Source organism: Anser cygnoides, chromosome 7 (genome assembly GCF_040182565.1).
Source record: "Anser cygnoides isolate HZ-2024a breed goose chromosome 7, Taihu_goose_T2T_genome, whole genome shotgun sequence".
Classification (NCBI taxonomy): domain Eukaryota; kingdom Metazoa; phylum Chordata; class Aves; order Anseriformes; family Anatidae; genus Anser; species Anser cygnoides.
In genome coordinates, this window is record NC_089879.1 from 29082973 (window position 1) to 29099217 (window position 16245).

Consider the following 16245-nt stretch of genomic DNA (forward strand, 5'->3'; position numbering starts at 1 on the left):
TTCTCTCACCTGGCTCATCCCTTCCAACCCACTGTAGTTCAACACATTGAGGGTACAATTTGTCTGAAGATGTTATACATGGCAGCATTTATGCCAATTACACCCTCAATTCTTGATGTCACTTAAGAGTGATGCACCTCACTTCACCACTCAACTTTGGTCCAACAATGCAGCCCTGAAGAACGGATTATTCTGAATGCATTTTTGAAGTAGTTTTTACTACACCTTTGAATTCATATTAATTTTCTGGAAGGTACCTTGCTACCCTAGTTTGCAATATGTTTTCAGTGCCCCAAATGAGTTTCTTCCTCACTACAACCTGAAACACATGAAAAGTCTTCATTTAACCTCCAGAGATTCTGCCTTATTCATTTCACATAAGAGGGGGAAAAAAAGCATATCCCTAATTAAAGGAAATTGCACAGACAGACTGTGAGTAAGCTATGAGCAACCAAAGTTTTTTTTTTGAACAAAAGAGAAAACTTACAAAGCAGATAGCTTCCATCTGTTTTTATTAGCTGTAATATCATGTGTATGTACACAAAAGATTCACTAATCTAAATTGAACTACAGAGTTGATGAGTCACTAAGAAGAATGCTAGTCAAAATGAAGCAGCTTTAGCTTGTTGCCATATCCACATTGTGCCTATATAATTACACAGGCATATGACAATACATTAATGCCAAAATAGACGATGCATTATCAATATTGATAAGTAGTGTACTCTTATTCACACAGCACATTTTCCTATTAAATTCAAACCAGTATTTTTTGCTATACTAACAGCTGTGTAATTGTAAGGTACATTATATCTACAGTAAATAATCAGGTATCCAATGCACATCAAATATGTCAGTCCTTTAACCCCATACAGAGGAAATACCTTGTTCACAGCTTTAAGAATTATGAGCAATTTTACACAAGGGTGTGAAAATGCTGTGCTGTAAAATAGATGTGTAATATGAAGTATCTGCTACTAAGGCTCAGCTTCATTGCAGCAAGTTAAAAAAAATCCATGCATTTTGATAAAAATCCTAAGGAAGAATTATTGACAATTCCTCCTCCGTGCTCGCGAATATTGGAAAGTCAAGCACAAGCAGCACATTCAGAAGAGTAATTCATTTGTCAGTCAAGAACATCATCTGAAGACTCCCATACCATTGTTTTTAAAAACAGATACTTTGCTTGTATACATGTTCCTCCCCTCCAGCCTTGATCAACGCATTTGATGACCACATACAGGATAAACTGTTCTTTCACATCTAAGAAGATACCTTCTAGCAGTACCATCTTTAAGTATGAACAAAACATTGAAAAAAATATGAACAACGACTTGTTTAACAGACAACCAGTCAAAAAGTTGTTTCAAGACTTTTCAGGATACAGCATGAAGATTTACATTGTCTTTTCTATGGTACAGAAAGACAAAGCAGCTCATTTTTATTTGCATACTGTATGCAGATCTTCATTAACTCAAATAATATTTTACACACTATTCATAAAAAAACATGCTGCTTTGTGAAAAGCAATTTCAAAGTCATTACTCTTGGTCATGCTTCTCTTTGTAGTTTAGTTGCTGCAGGACTATTTTTTCCAGTCCTTCCATGCCTCTGTCTAACCACAAGCTTTATTGAATCACGGTGTGGACTGTGCATGTCTTTCTTAAAAAGGACTTTGCATTTCCCAACCAAATATTTATGCTTTCAATGATAGCACAATAAGTCTCACGTCAGTTCTTCAGTAACAGGATGTAGTGTTTATCCCCAGAGATAAAAGCCTTAAGACCACCTCACAACATCTTTCAGATGAGCCCCCTGCTATTAGGCAAAATACTTCCATAACACGTAGTGAAAAACTTTCAATTAAAGAATAATTAAGCTCTTCTGTGAATAGCAGTAGAACATACCAAAGAACATATTTATCATGGTCCATGCACAGCTAATGGTTAATAAAGACTTAAAAACTGTATTTGATCAATACAGTGGAAACTGCACGTTAAGTTTAATTAGTTGACCTCATGAATGAACAATTAATGTAATTTTTCATCTAGTCAACTGTTGCTATTGAATTAAAATATCTTTCTTACCTTCTGAAAAAAGTCTTCCCCACTTTTCCCTTTGCCCTCAGCAGCAGCTGTAAAACAAAAATAAGATCTGATTTCAAAATACTTCGGAGAAAATTTGTAAGTCTGTATACAGAAATCATCAATGAGTTAATGCTACTGTGAAGTTATAACTCTAGGTCCTCATCTTCTCGTGCAATAGGTGTTTATCAGCAACTGACTAACACTTGGAACAACTCTTTGCAAGTCACTTGCTAAGGATCAAGTCCAAGCAGATGTTTTCATTTGCATAATAGAGCTACTACACATGGATCTATATGTTAGTTACAGACTATGTAAGATCATCCAAGTCTAGTGATTTATTCACACTGCATACATTAACATGTAATTCTACTAATAAGATGATAAAAAGAAAGCCAGAAGGGCACAGCATTTGCTTGATCAAGAGTTAGAACCAGAACAAGAAGCATTGTATTAAGCCTGAATTGATTTAATAATAGTCCTGTTTTATTTTTTAATCCAAGGGAAATATCTCAACTTGATCCAGAGAATTTTTGCAACATGTACTTTCTACCAGCCAGTGTTTGAGCTGCTACATTCAGCTGCTACAGCTGAGAACCAAAAGCAACCCTAGACACTAGCAACAGCACCACTGCACACATGCGCTTTTGAGCACTCCAGAGCAGCGTTCAAAAGAGACGACTTCAAGCTAGAAGTGGCTGTGAATGTGGCTGCTGCTGCTAAAGCTTGGCAATAGGCAAACATTAACTCGTCATGCAGGAAAAACATCTGGATATGCTTAGCCTAGGAAATCAAAGGCTGAAAGGTGAAAATACTGACTTCATGAAGAGAAGCTCTTCAGAGGAATGAAAAGGAACCTCTTCACACCAGTACCATTTGTAGGAAAAGAGACAAAATGGAGAACACCACCCTCCTCCTCACACCCAACACACTTCTTGTGGAGTCAAATGGTACGATGTGAGGGGTAGGTCTGGGGGGTCAAAAAGGGGCATGGTCAGAGGGGTGTGTGCCAGCACGCTGAAACGCTCCCTGTACTCCACGGGCCACACTGGGACATTCATATTTATCAAAAGGGCAAGAGCATTAGCAGGAAGAGCAAATAACTAGCCTAAGCACACGTGGGCAGTAAACAAACTATACAGCCTTAAGAGTACTTTTCAAAAAGCCTGCAGAAAAAAAGAGCAGCATCATTTCAGAACAGGGCTTGCAAGCTTATAAGAAGCAATCATAGAACTTAGTGGTTTCCAGAAGACGACATGAATTAGGGATTGACACTCTCCCATGTGTACTGAAACTTCTAGCTGTACACTTAGACAATGCACGCAGTGGCACTTAAAACGGTACAACTGTTTGCATCTAGCATATGTTGCAGCTTATCTGTGTTGCAACTCAGGACACAGCAACCAAGTCAAAACACAGTAGGTCTTCTAGAAGAGAGCAAATCACAGAGCTAATTATAGAGAGGATAATTCTCTTTTCCCAGAAAAAGGAATGCCTCCAGATGAAACTCCAAGGAGAGGGGAGTTTCTTAAGTAGTACTGGATTGCTGAAGAAACTCCTTGTCATTGCGATATTTCTGTATTTCTCACGCACAGATTAGGTCTCTGGTTTGCCCCATAACCCAACCTTCAAAACTCTGTTCCAACTACTTAGTTCTTCCCACTCTTCTAATTACACAAGCAATTTCAAGCTCCTCAATTAGCATTAACTCAGCTAATGCATTCAAAGAACAACTGCAACGGAGCAGATACAAGCTAGTGGCATGAGACTTGTTTCTGCCCAAGAGAAAACAACGCCACTACAGTTGTAACAGGCTTCTCAGGGAACACCACCACCGTCACCTATGTTCCATGGAGAAACCATAGACTACAAAGTCCTATCTGATAAATCACATCAACTTCTGAATTGTAACTCAAAGATGGTCAAAACAGAGACACTGAGCGAAGCCTAGCAAGCAGCCACCTTGGGGCAGAGCAATTCCAGGCTCCACAACTCCACAAACTGAGAAACCGTAGGGCACCCTCCAGCATGCTTTTATTCAGAGGACACGGAAGATAAGCTGTAGAAGAGAAGATGACAGATGGGAGGCTGAAGTTGTAGCTTTGAGAATAGACAGATTTTGTTCCAGCTGCAAATACATGATTTCTAAACTGAATACAAACAAGAGCTGGCTCAGATAATAGCAGTGATGCTCTACAGGGCATTTAAGCAGGATGCTGACAAAGCAAATTCCAAGCTTTTCATTGTAGGTTTATTTTTAATCAGAATCATTCTGGTGACCTGATTTACAGCTTGGCCCCACCAGCAGCTGTATGACACAACCCACTGACTCCAACAAGCACGGACAGAGCCAGGAAGAGCAGGGAGTGACAGCAGCCTAAACAGGGCTCACAGAAAAAAAAGACAGTTGTAGAGAGAATAATGAGTTAGAGCAAATGGCATTTAGAAACAGTTTAGGTTAATGTTCAGTGTTTTCAGTTGTTATACTGTATTATGAAGATATGGTTTGTCATTGTAACTTTTCAGTAGGTGAGATATTTGTCAAATCTCACGGTGTCTACCAAAAGACAGGGAAGGCTGTACCGTATTTTTTGAAACAGACCTGAAGTTTAACATTGCTATACCTTAAAGTTGTTCTTACCATGATCGAAAAGGCACAGCAATATTTCAGTATTTTGTCCATGCCCACTCTGCATTTAGTCTCTTAAGAGTTATGCCTACGCTCCTTTTTTTTGTGCAAGATGGTTGTTGAATATTAAGGTGGCCTAGTCATTACCATCTCCATTATGCAGTGAATAAAAAAACTCAGAATGTTAGCCCAAAATACTGAGCTAGACTTAAGGTATCTTTCAACAGAAAAGAAAAAAATAAGAAACCTACAAGTAAAAAGATAACCTGTATGAAGCAGTATATTCTGTTTTCCATTGTTAGCTATTTTCCAGTTATTTCCCCCTTTCACAATCCCTCATCCTCGTAACTCTTTGAGCCAGTGATAGTGCGTTACTGTTATGTTACTCAGCTTCTTATAATTTGCTTATTTATTTCTATGAGGAGGAGAAATTACACTTAAAATCAGAAATTTTATCAGTAGTTTATACATTTGAGGATACCACCTGTAATTGCATACATAATAATCTATGTTTACCTGCAAAGTACGGAGGCAAAGGATGCAAAAAGATCAGCTGCTTCAGAGAACAGCAAGAGTTGCCAGACAAGGAAAAGTTACTCATTTCTTTCATAATTAAAAGGTTGAACTGATTTTGTTCAAGCACCACAAACCCGCTATCTTCTGCAGGGAAATAACTTGCTGGAATGTTTCTGAGCTTATGAAATTTGTGCACCAGTCATTGAAAATGGTAACACTTCTACGGTGTTCAGAAGCTTACAGTGTTCACTAGGATAAGCTGTAATTTAGTAAGTCACTGAGGTTGACCTCAATCAGACAAACTGAGAGAAAAGCAAGTGTTAACTTGTGTTTAGGAAAGAAAGCCTGCTAGATCACTGCATCCTAAGCTCAACTTCTTTCTAAACAAATCTTGAGAGTATTAACCCTGACTTTCAAAAAAAATTTCATCTTTTACAAATCATATTGAGGAGCTCTCAGAATTTATATCTGACATTCGTTCCCTGACAGATTATTTTAGTAATCCCACTAATATTAATTGAATCATCAATATGAAACTGACTTCCCTTCAAAAAGCAGCATTTGGAAATTTCAAACAGGGGAGGCAGAGGGACTGGCAGTGCCACACAGAAGGCACAGTGTAAGCCATCTGACCACTGAATTTGAAATAAACTTTCAGATTTTAATATAAAAAAGTTTTGCATTTTCTGACTTCGTAAACAAAATTAGTGTTTTCAAAAACACCATACCAGTAACAAAGATGAAACACTCCTGCCTAGCTCTTAAGGTAAGATCATTAATCCTGATCTAGGAAATCCTATGTCAACAACAGCAATTCAGTTATTAAATGACTTGCTAAATTCCACTTCAAATAATCATTAAAAAGAAAACTAAATGAAAAAAACTTCAAGAGCTCTTTTCCCAGACATGCAGGTCACTAAAGCCCGCACTATCCTGAGCTGCTGTTTAAACAACAAACCCAAGAAGTAGTGTGAAAGACAGGTTTTATTTTATAACAGCACTTGTAGCCATTGAAGGGAAAGCCTTTGCTGACCACTTCCACCTTGTGCTGCTCTCCTTGGTCTGGCAGCACAGCCTTCTGCACAGCCACAGCAGGGCCCACACCTAGCTTTCCACCCCGAAGAACCAGCAGCATTTACTGGAACTGTTCCCCAGTCTTACTTGGCTGGAAGGTGCTGAGGGAAGGAGTTTGGGGCTCACTTTGCTGGCAGCTCTGCTACGCACCAGCCAAAGGTGTTCGGGCAGCCACAGCCTCAGGCAGGAGCAGCAGACCAAGTTCTCTCTCCTACAGCTTCGCCAGAACCTTGGACTCCCTCAAACAGTGGGACCAGGCACCACAAATATGACCCAAGCAGGAACAGAGCAGTTCTTCAACTTTCTAACATCCCACTTTACAGCATAAGCACTACCAAGTCAAGGGAAGTACTCCTTGAACTGCAGGGTGTACAATGACAAAGGATTAGCCGCATCTCCACTGAGAAATAGGAAAGCATCAGCACTTAAACAGGATTTCCAGAGCTCATGCCTAGGCACACCAGCCCTTCTGTCCGTGGTCCCTGTCCCAAAAGGGGATTTGACCGAAGCCACATTAAATGAAATGGCAATTAACACCGTGTGCTGACTTCTGACTGAGAAATTTATTCATCTTTGCCAACCTCCACTACTCAGGAAATATTGTATTCTTAGAATACTATTTATTTTCTGGTATTAAATAAATAATCATTTAACTGACCTTCACAAAAGGATTATTTTTGCACAAAATGCTAACATTGGTTTCAGAAATACAAAAAAGGACTAAAGTAAATGTGCATAATAAGCATTTTATATTTTAAGCCACACTGTTTATTATAATTTCTTCCATACCATGAAATATTTTATATCAGGTTTTCACTTTTCAAGATATATTGGATTGCCAAGGTCCCATCCAATACAAATATGAAACAGTTGAAACAGGTGTTAACTATTATGGTACCCACGAACTACACTGCTTGTCTACTTAATCACCAAATCATAAAAAAGCCCAATTGTAATTTCTTCTAAATTCACATGGAAAAGTGAATTTGAACTTTTACTTTGAACGTTATTTTAATTACAAAAAGAATTATTACAATGCAGACCATATTTTATAGGAACCAAACCCAAGGCCCAAGGATTCAGTCAACTTTTGTTTAAAGGAGTTGTTATTGCAACTTTTTGTTGATCTCACACATTAGCTTTGTGTCTCATTTCCTAAGCTCTTGAAATTGATATTGCAAACAATGAAATATGTATTTGTGAATGTGCCTTTAGACTGATTAGCATCTAAACTTCTTCCTCTCTCCTCATTGAGAGACTACAGTTATTAAAGAATCTAATAGCATGTTTGTCTCTTAAGGTTTCAGCTATGAAGAAAATTACTCCTTACATCAAAAAACTCTTTAAAAGGAGAGTTAACAACAAAATAATATTTGAATTTTAACAAGACAGATCAACTTAATGGGATTTCAAATAACTAGAATATTCCTGAAAATATGTAGCAAATTATCTTAACTTTTCTATCCACTGAATCAGAAAGACCTTGAGATTTTCCTCATGGCAATTGAATCTGATCTTTACTGAAAGTCACAAAGGTGTTAACCACATAGTGATTTTTTTTTTGTTTGTTTCAATGAAATAGACAGTTCACCATCAGAAATAGACAAAAGCCAAGTCAGAGTTTTTTCCTCAGAAGCTACCAAGCCTGTTGTTGTAAAAAAAATAAGATAAAAATCATTGAACAGCTAGGCTTGAACCAGAAACCAACACAAAAAAATATGCTTTTCTGTGCACAAAGTCAGACTATAACCCACACATACTCTTAAAGCTTGCTTGTATCAAGCCAAGATAAAGAATTCCACCCCCATAGGTCACTGAGTTAAGCCAAATAGCACAAAACAAGCCTTTAGGAACAAAAAGATAGACTACACATTGTTAAGAAAAAAAGTCTAACCTAAAGTTGAATTTATTGAAATCCAAACAAAGTAATTCTCCATTTTCCTTGTAATGATAGAGCTAGTCTCACTTTCTTTCAGCTCAGAAACTAAGCTTAGTTCATCTCTTTTTCTGTCTAACTTCTGAAATGAAGGTGTCTGGTGAAAGAGAGTAGCGAGGCCTAACTAAACAAGGAAATTACACAAAAAAATAGAATTCAAGGTTGTTTTTAGCTGGCTTTTCAGTAGTGCATCACTTACACATTCTTCTCACTGCAAAGTTCCTTAGATTTTCTGTGACTAGTTCTGAATGTGCTGCAAGTTACAGATATTATCCCAATAACACAACTGACTTTGCTTTCATGGGGAGACAGAACTTTGCTACTGGAGGGTGGGGGGGCAGGGTCAGGATCTTCCCTGTGCAGTGGTCTTCCTTAAGTGACTAACAGGAAAAAAACATCACTTTTATTATAATAAATTTCATCGAGTAACATGTAACACTTACCAATCTCAGTATTTTAGGGTCTCAATCAATCTCTGTTTTTCAGAGTCAGAGAATGGAAAAAAAAATAAGGCACTTACACTTTCTTAAATTCCTAAGTAAAGCAGCCTTTGGTTTTGAGGGTGCTCACCACAGGTCAGAGTAAGCCACAAATCAGCTGGAAGTATCAGGAAGGGAGACAAAAGCCAAAATACTCAAGAAGTTACTGGCACACTCAACTAAAAAAGCTAGCAAAAATATATCTGTACATACACCACGCTGACAAATTAAATTTGTTGAGTCAGGAACTACAAGACATCTGGAATATTATACAAATTACCCAATGGCTACATATGCTGTGATTGAAGGACTCTAGGGCTGCAGATAACAATAGGAGCATCACCTTTCATCAACAAATTACAGAGGAAAAAAGATTAAAACAATGAAGACAGATATCCATGACACAGCTTTCTTCTTCCAGCTGTGCATCCAGAGAACTGGAAGAATTTCAGCGTGGTCCGTAAGTGACAATAAGTAGGTTGTAAGTAACTGGATGGACATTGGGTGGGTTTCACTGTATCTCCTTCTGTTGGAAGGTGCTTGATACACAAGCTACAAAGTCACTGGTAAAAGAAAAAGTGTCCTAGGTGCTATAACATCCAACAGATATACCTAATTCTGGGAAAAAAGCAAACGGAACATAGGAGACTTTAATCCTGCTGTTGAAATACAGCAGCTATGAGCACCATGGAAGTACAATGCCTATGGCCTCTTTTCAGACTACCTACTAGCCAAATCAGACTTCCTGAATCGAGGCCTCATCTGAACACACACAAACACAGAGGTAAGAATTTATTTTTCATTACTCCCCGAAGTCTACATTTACTCTATGATACATCATGAAAGCTATATAAACTTATTCAGCCATTAGACTATTTTTCAATAACCTTTTTCTGCATACTATATTAAAATTAAGACTACTAGCAAATAACCAAAACTATCCCAAAAAATTCAAAATTTCATCTCTTTTCAATGACTAGAGAACAATGCACAGAAAAAGGAAAAGCTTAAAACAAATTATACTTACTTCCATTGCAGACATTGCCAAGAAAGAATGGAAGAGAAAATGCCACATATACTCAAAAGGCCCAGATGACATTGGTTTTGAACAAATATTCCTAATGATTTGTGTCTGTTTTCTTTAAGAACTCCATAGATTTGGTGGCTAATAGCATTGGGGGAGGGGAAAAAAAACAAACACAAAGCTACTGCCTCATCAATTTTCTCTCCCCTATATCAACATTTTCAGAATTGCATACCCTAAAGTCCATCCAGAACCAATAATTTAATATATAACACTTGTAAATCTCAGATACATACCAACAGATTTTTCTCATTTTGTAAAACAAATTGATCTCCAGGGAAAAAGCTGTCTGCCAAGCCTCTGCACAGAGAAAGTTCATTTTATATATTTTTGTAATCAAGTCACAGACTGAAAGCCTGCTGTGAAGCTGGGGTTGCTTTGGGACCCCATTTTCCATGTCAGGGATCTCTTCTGCAAAAGGCACACGTGGGACTGGCTCATCCACAGAACCACAGCACACTTCCTGACACAACATGGAGTGCAGCAGACTATGGCCAAAGATTTGGGATTTCAATGAGGATAATGAAGTGAATGTTTTGCTTCCAGCTAGCTATTCTTAAGAATTCAGCCAGGAAAACCGAGTAGCTGTCAGTGCTCCATTACCTGATTAAAAGTACTCTATTAGCTGCCTCACAGAGGCTTCTTCAGTATTAAAATGAATAAAACCTGTCACCTCTAAGCTAGAGGACTGGTGGTCATAGGAAATACTGGATGTTTTTTCTGAAATGAGGAACAGCTGGCTTACATTAATGTAAGTATTCATAAGTTAAATTTAAAACCTTATCATTCTAATTAAGTCCTGGTGATAAAACCTGAAATTAAAAATCACTGTTGAAGTTTTAGATCATACTACATAAACTTAGAGGACATGCACAGCATAGGCAAACTGAGGTTTTGTTTGCTTTCTCAAGAGGATTCTTTTAAAGAACAGCAACCTAACTTTTGATAGCTTTTCACCCAGATTTGCATTTTTATTTTAGACTTTTTTTTTCTCCATTTTAATCAATGGATTAAGACAGCTTTCCAGCATCTAAACATTGTACTAGCAGAGCTTAGCTACCTATTTTTCCCTTAGGACAGAAAAAAATTGCATCTGCAGTACTGATAATTGACTTTTTTTTTTTAATATCACACTATTTTACAATAAGACAGATTAGCTAAGATACATGTCTATTAATATGAGTGAAATCTGATTAAAACATTGGACACTTGTGCACCCTCCCTTATACCAGTATTTCCCCCCCCCCCCCAGTTTTGCTAAAAACATTTTTGGGTGTAAATGGGATACAGGACTAAAAAAGGAGGAGAATGATTAACCTTAACGTTTCTAAAACGTTTTCACTAACTGAAGCACTCACACTCCTCATCCAAGCTGTGCCGCAGAAAGATGCGAAGTGGAGTCATGTCCCAGGAAACATCACCTGCACTGACATATATGTTTTGCCATTTTACTCAAAGAGCCAGTTAATTACCTCCTCTCCTTCAAAAGGGCCTTTCTGCAATTCAGTCTTTTAGAAAATTTGGGAGCCTGTGGTCAAAGTGATAGGCTGGCAAAAAAAGTTTGCACATCACATGAACTCATCCCAAATGCTTTGTAGACACAAAACTGACAGCACCAGTCCTTGGCCAGACATGAAGTCAACAAGAACGATGCTCTCCCACACCACACACTGCCAAAATAATATCAATTCCCTTGACCCATGATCCGAAGAGAGGTAGTTCTGGAGGAGACAGCTGGAGAAGGGCTGCTCTGGTAGCCGTAGGAAAATCTCACCAACATCCCACAGGACCCATGGCTGTTATAAAATACTTCTAAGAGAAACGAAAAGCTATTTATCCTGGCAAATTGTTTTTCCATTACTGTATGCCTACTCCCTGACACAAGGGAAGAGCTCAAAACAATGCAGTCAGGTTAAGCCCTTCCAGCACCGCTTTCACGTTGCCTATCAGCTGATTCCCTTACTGGTCTATGAGCCCACACGCACCCAACCCGTGCTGAATGTGAGGGCTGCTTTTCCACCTACAGAGATGGGGAGAGCAAAGATGAAGAAAAAGACCTGTCTTTCAGGCTCTAGCATCCTTCCTCTTCCCTGAAGCCCAGCCACCAAACACTTCCTGGGAGGAACAGGACCCCGGTAGAGCCCCCGTGTTGTCACATGCTTGGAACCAAGACTTACAGGTAAGTGCAAGAGTAAGAAGTAGGAGACATAAAGCTTGCTATTTTTCTAAAAAAAGCTCTGCAGCAGAGCTGCTTCCCTCAATTGCTGGATGCTGTAAAGACAGGAAAGTCTTGAGTGCCTCTGGAGGCAGAGCCTCTCCTGCTGCCAGTGACTGACAGATCTGATTCTGCCCCCGAGCCACAGTCTCCATTTAACAGAACTTGCTGTTTACAGGAGGAAAAAAAATTATATATACTATATATATATATATATATATATATATATAATCATTTCAGAAGTGCCCCAGGGATTGACAGAGGATAATTGCCAAATACAAAAGCTCTGCTCTCACCAGATTGATGACTAGGGATATTCTTTCTATTTGTTTAGTGTTCAACTTTCTCTCTATGCACAAGCACTTCTCTTGTCAGGTATATACACAGATACTGTATGATTCATTGCATAGGAGAGAAGAATGCAGTGAGGCTGTAAAAAAATTAGAAACAAAAACCCTACAGATTTGGATAAAAATGTACACAATATTTTTCTGATGGCTCTGCTTCTTATGAGTCATTCACAGATGTGGAGTTGCAGGATGGAAGCCAAGATTAAGTCAAAGACAAAGCTTTATACAGGAAACCAGCTCAAGTCTGTTGCAATGCAGGTTACATACTGAGCTACAAGGAAAAAAAAGCCTTTTCATCAGTAAAGAAACACTGTGCTTATCTGCCACCATTATGCTAAAGGATTCTGCAAGTACCCAGGGACAAGGACAAAAAACATTATTCGGAATTAAGAGGTCTCTTCCCTTTCTAAAAGCCAACCAGCCACATGCTCTCCAGCGTCGTGGAGATAACCGGAACATTTGGAGAATAAAACACAAACAGTTCCCTTTTTGTTCAAAAACACTTTCTTTTTGTCTCTGTATCAAAATAAATAAAAATGTCCCCGAGTTTTTCAAGAATGCACATTATGAGTCCTTTGCAAGATTTCTAACCTTGTGTTTCTGCAGGAGTACACAGGTTGTTGTAACACCTCATATGACAAAACCACACTCACAAATCCAAGCACCCCAACAGTTTGCTGTCACATTTTCCCTTTAGCTCAGCATTCTGAATGTCTGCCCTTTCCTAGTTTGCATTAATCAGATGGTTTGAACCATGATGCATCACCTCAGATCTAAGTTCGTTCATGGATACCAGCCACACATCCTTCTTGGTTTTTGCCTCACATCCCAAGACTCCTTATGAAGTATTTGGCACTGAGGTAAGGTGTTCACCACCTATCGTACCATATATAATTGGCATCATTAAAATAAGTCCTTCTAATTATTAAATGTAGTAGAAGCCTATAAAATTCTACTTAATAAACAAGCATAAAAATGATTTAAAAACAGGAAGTAAGGCATGTGACTTTAATAATTCTAGATGGGGGCCGTAAAATTTAGAATAACATGATAAAGTTCAGTATAAGACTGTCTCTCTTCCGTATTAGGTTTACAATGTATTACACTACTGACACTACAACTGAAGCCGGGACCATTTGTTATCAACTGTTACTCTGAGCATCCCGTAAATCAGATCCTTTCGTCACTTTTTCTCCTGCAAGAAAAAACAGAAGCCTAAGCTTACATGCAGAAGAAAGTAAACCCACTTAAACGTACTTTATATAAAACATAACTGGGCTATACATTTGTATAAAGTAGCAAAGGACAACAGATTAAAAACAAATCAAGAAAAAAAGCATCTAATGTCTTGAGATACTGATGTATTCAGATGTATGTAAGTACAGGCACAAGTACTGCAGCGCAGTACTTCGTTAATTCAATGGAGAAACTGAATGGAGAAAGTATGAAACCTCAAACTTCAGAGAAGGTAAAAATTGCATTTTAACATGTAAGCCAACTTACAGCAATGCACTTCATGTCTCATTACGTACAGTTCACATCTTCAAAAAAAATTGTGTTCCAGTCTGGTTTGTTCTAAGATATTGCCATAAACCAGATTACATTTGAATAAAATAAGTTGGTCTGTTTCATTCAAGAATAAATAGATTTATTTTTTTTTTTGGTCTGTGCTCTGCAACCTAGAGGAACTAACTTCAACATGCAATAGAAGTTGCAAAGTTGTTGTCTGTGTAAGGCAAGTTACATGTGTAAGGTAGTGGGATGGATCTCCCCAAATGATATGTTTAAGGGTCGGGGCATAGCAAATGAGAAACTAACCCACACTTCAAGTTTAGAGCAATGGAGCACTGCAACAAAGCACTCACTAATTTGTTACCTCTTTTCCCATACATTAGATAGGCAAAGAATCCAAATTATGTATCAGTATAAAAACCTATAAAAAACCTAAGTTATGTTCGCCAAACTACAGTTTACTCCCAGCATCAAGGTCTTTCTTCTTTTAAGAAACCAAGGAAATGAAGTAATTGTTTAGGTAAGAAGATCAAAGCACAACAAAAGTCTAGACCTTTCTGGTAAAGGTGAAAGAGTTTTAAGAGTTTTATTTTCACAGCTGTTTTTATGTCCACATTTTCAACATCTACGTATTTTTTTCCCCTATGACCAGTTCCCATATTAAAAAACAGAACTGCTACATGCAGATGCTGAAGAAAACAAATGATTGTTTGTGCGTGTATATAAATAGATAAAAACATACAAACTCAGAGTGAAGAAAGAATGCCACATCGTATAATTACAATTTATAGAGTATAAAATAAGGTAAAAGCCTGTGCTGTTTTACATTGGAGTGGTAAAATTTAGCAGCAAGCCTAGCACCCATACAGGCTCAAATCAGGCTGTGCTGGAAGATGTAGACCGCATTTGTTATTGTGTATTGCTTTCATTTTACTAAATGCTGTTTCAGAAACCTACCAAACTGACTGTAAGGGTGGAATAATAAAAGCAGAATTTCAAATCATACAAACAAGCAAAGCAGCATATGCCAGTACAGTTTCACTGGTAACTGCTCAGTTTAAAGCTTTTATGTCCTACATCATACAAAATCCACAAGCTTCTTCAGACTGCCTTGGAACCCAAAGTACCACCATGGATGCTTAAGTATTGCGAACTGGCGCTGATTCTGTAGGTTACAGAGGGGACACAGGAAGAGCCCAACCTAGTTATCCACCGAAGGTTTAAAAAAACAAAAAACAAAAAGCAAATTTTAATGTAGCAGAATGTTCCTGACACACAAACACAGAAAATGGTTGATAAACTCAGGGCCTGATGAAGCACCAATTGTCTCATTTTATGCTTGCTGTTGTTTGCTCAGGGCATCCCCATTAGGGGATGCAAAAGAGAAAAGGTAGTAAAACCACTGGCCTTTTATATAGACTTAAGTCTATTCAAGCCAAATGAAATGTCTGCTGCTCAGAAAACAGACAAGGGACTTAAAAGCAAGAAAGCCTTCCTAAAGCTATTTTCACATGAAAGACAGTTACGCCGTTATCACTGGCAAAGGTTGATGTACAGCCTGAGCTGATCAGCCCTACAGGCCTGAAGCTTCTGGTCATCACACAAAATAAAATACAAGTAAAAAAATAAACAGTAAAAAAATCCTTTCCTCATCTTTTTGTTCTATGAACTTGGTATAAGAATTATTTACCATTGAAACTTGTATCTCAGGAATACCCCAAATCTCTTTTTGGAAGTTGAATGAACGTGCTGGAAGCACACGTTGCTGAGACTACGTATGGATGGTGGAAAGCTGATGTTTTACATTTAAGTAGTTTTACCTGTTCCGTTCACCATACATCACTGATGTATGTATTTTCATATTGCGATTCCTCCCACATTCAAGTTGATCTCAAGACAACAAAAACTCAAATCAAGGACGCAAGTTTTTCAATTTTTGATCAAAAATTATTGCTATAGATTGCTCATATTATCACCAATTTTATAGCTCAACCATCAAACCCCACACATATTATTGAGCCACAAATACATAAGCATGCTGCTGCCAATTTTGTGTCTTATTTTATTTATACAATTTTTCTCAGCTTCCAAACTACGTATGGTGGCTACTCAGGAGATATATAGAAACACAAAGCTTTCCCCTGCCTGCCCAACCCTCACAGCAGATCTATCTTTGCAGAATACATATACACCTATGCAGAAAAATTTGTTTGCACTTTTCAGTTTTCAGGAAACCATCTTAAACCTCTAGTTTCAGATGTACAAGGCTGAGCCATCAAACGGAATACTGCACACCAACGCATTCAACTAGGTTCTAACTAAACACCACTTATGAATAGGCCTAACAAAATTTGAAAACCACTGTT

General features: G+C 38.0%; 1 protein-coding gene across 3 annotated transcripts in view; it reads right to left on the reverse strand.

Moving 5' to 3' along the window:
- Positions 1 to 16245, reverse strand: part of BICC1 (BicC family RNA binding protein 1) — a 102144-nt gene that overhangs the window by 67006 nt on the left and 18893 nt on the right. For all 3 annotated transcript variants that reach the window (XM_048069364.2, XM_013174080.3, XM_013174073.3), the window contains one exon: positions 2088 to 2134. In XM_048069364.2, coding sequence (XP_047925321.1) covers positions 2088 to 2134 — 47 coding nt within the window. The remainder of the gene's footprint in view (positions 1 to 2087; positions 2135 to 16245) is intronic.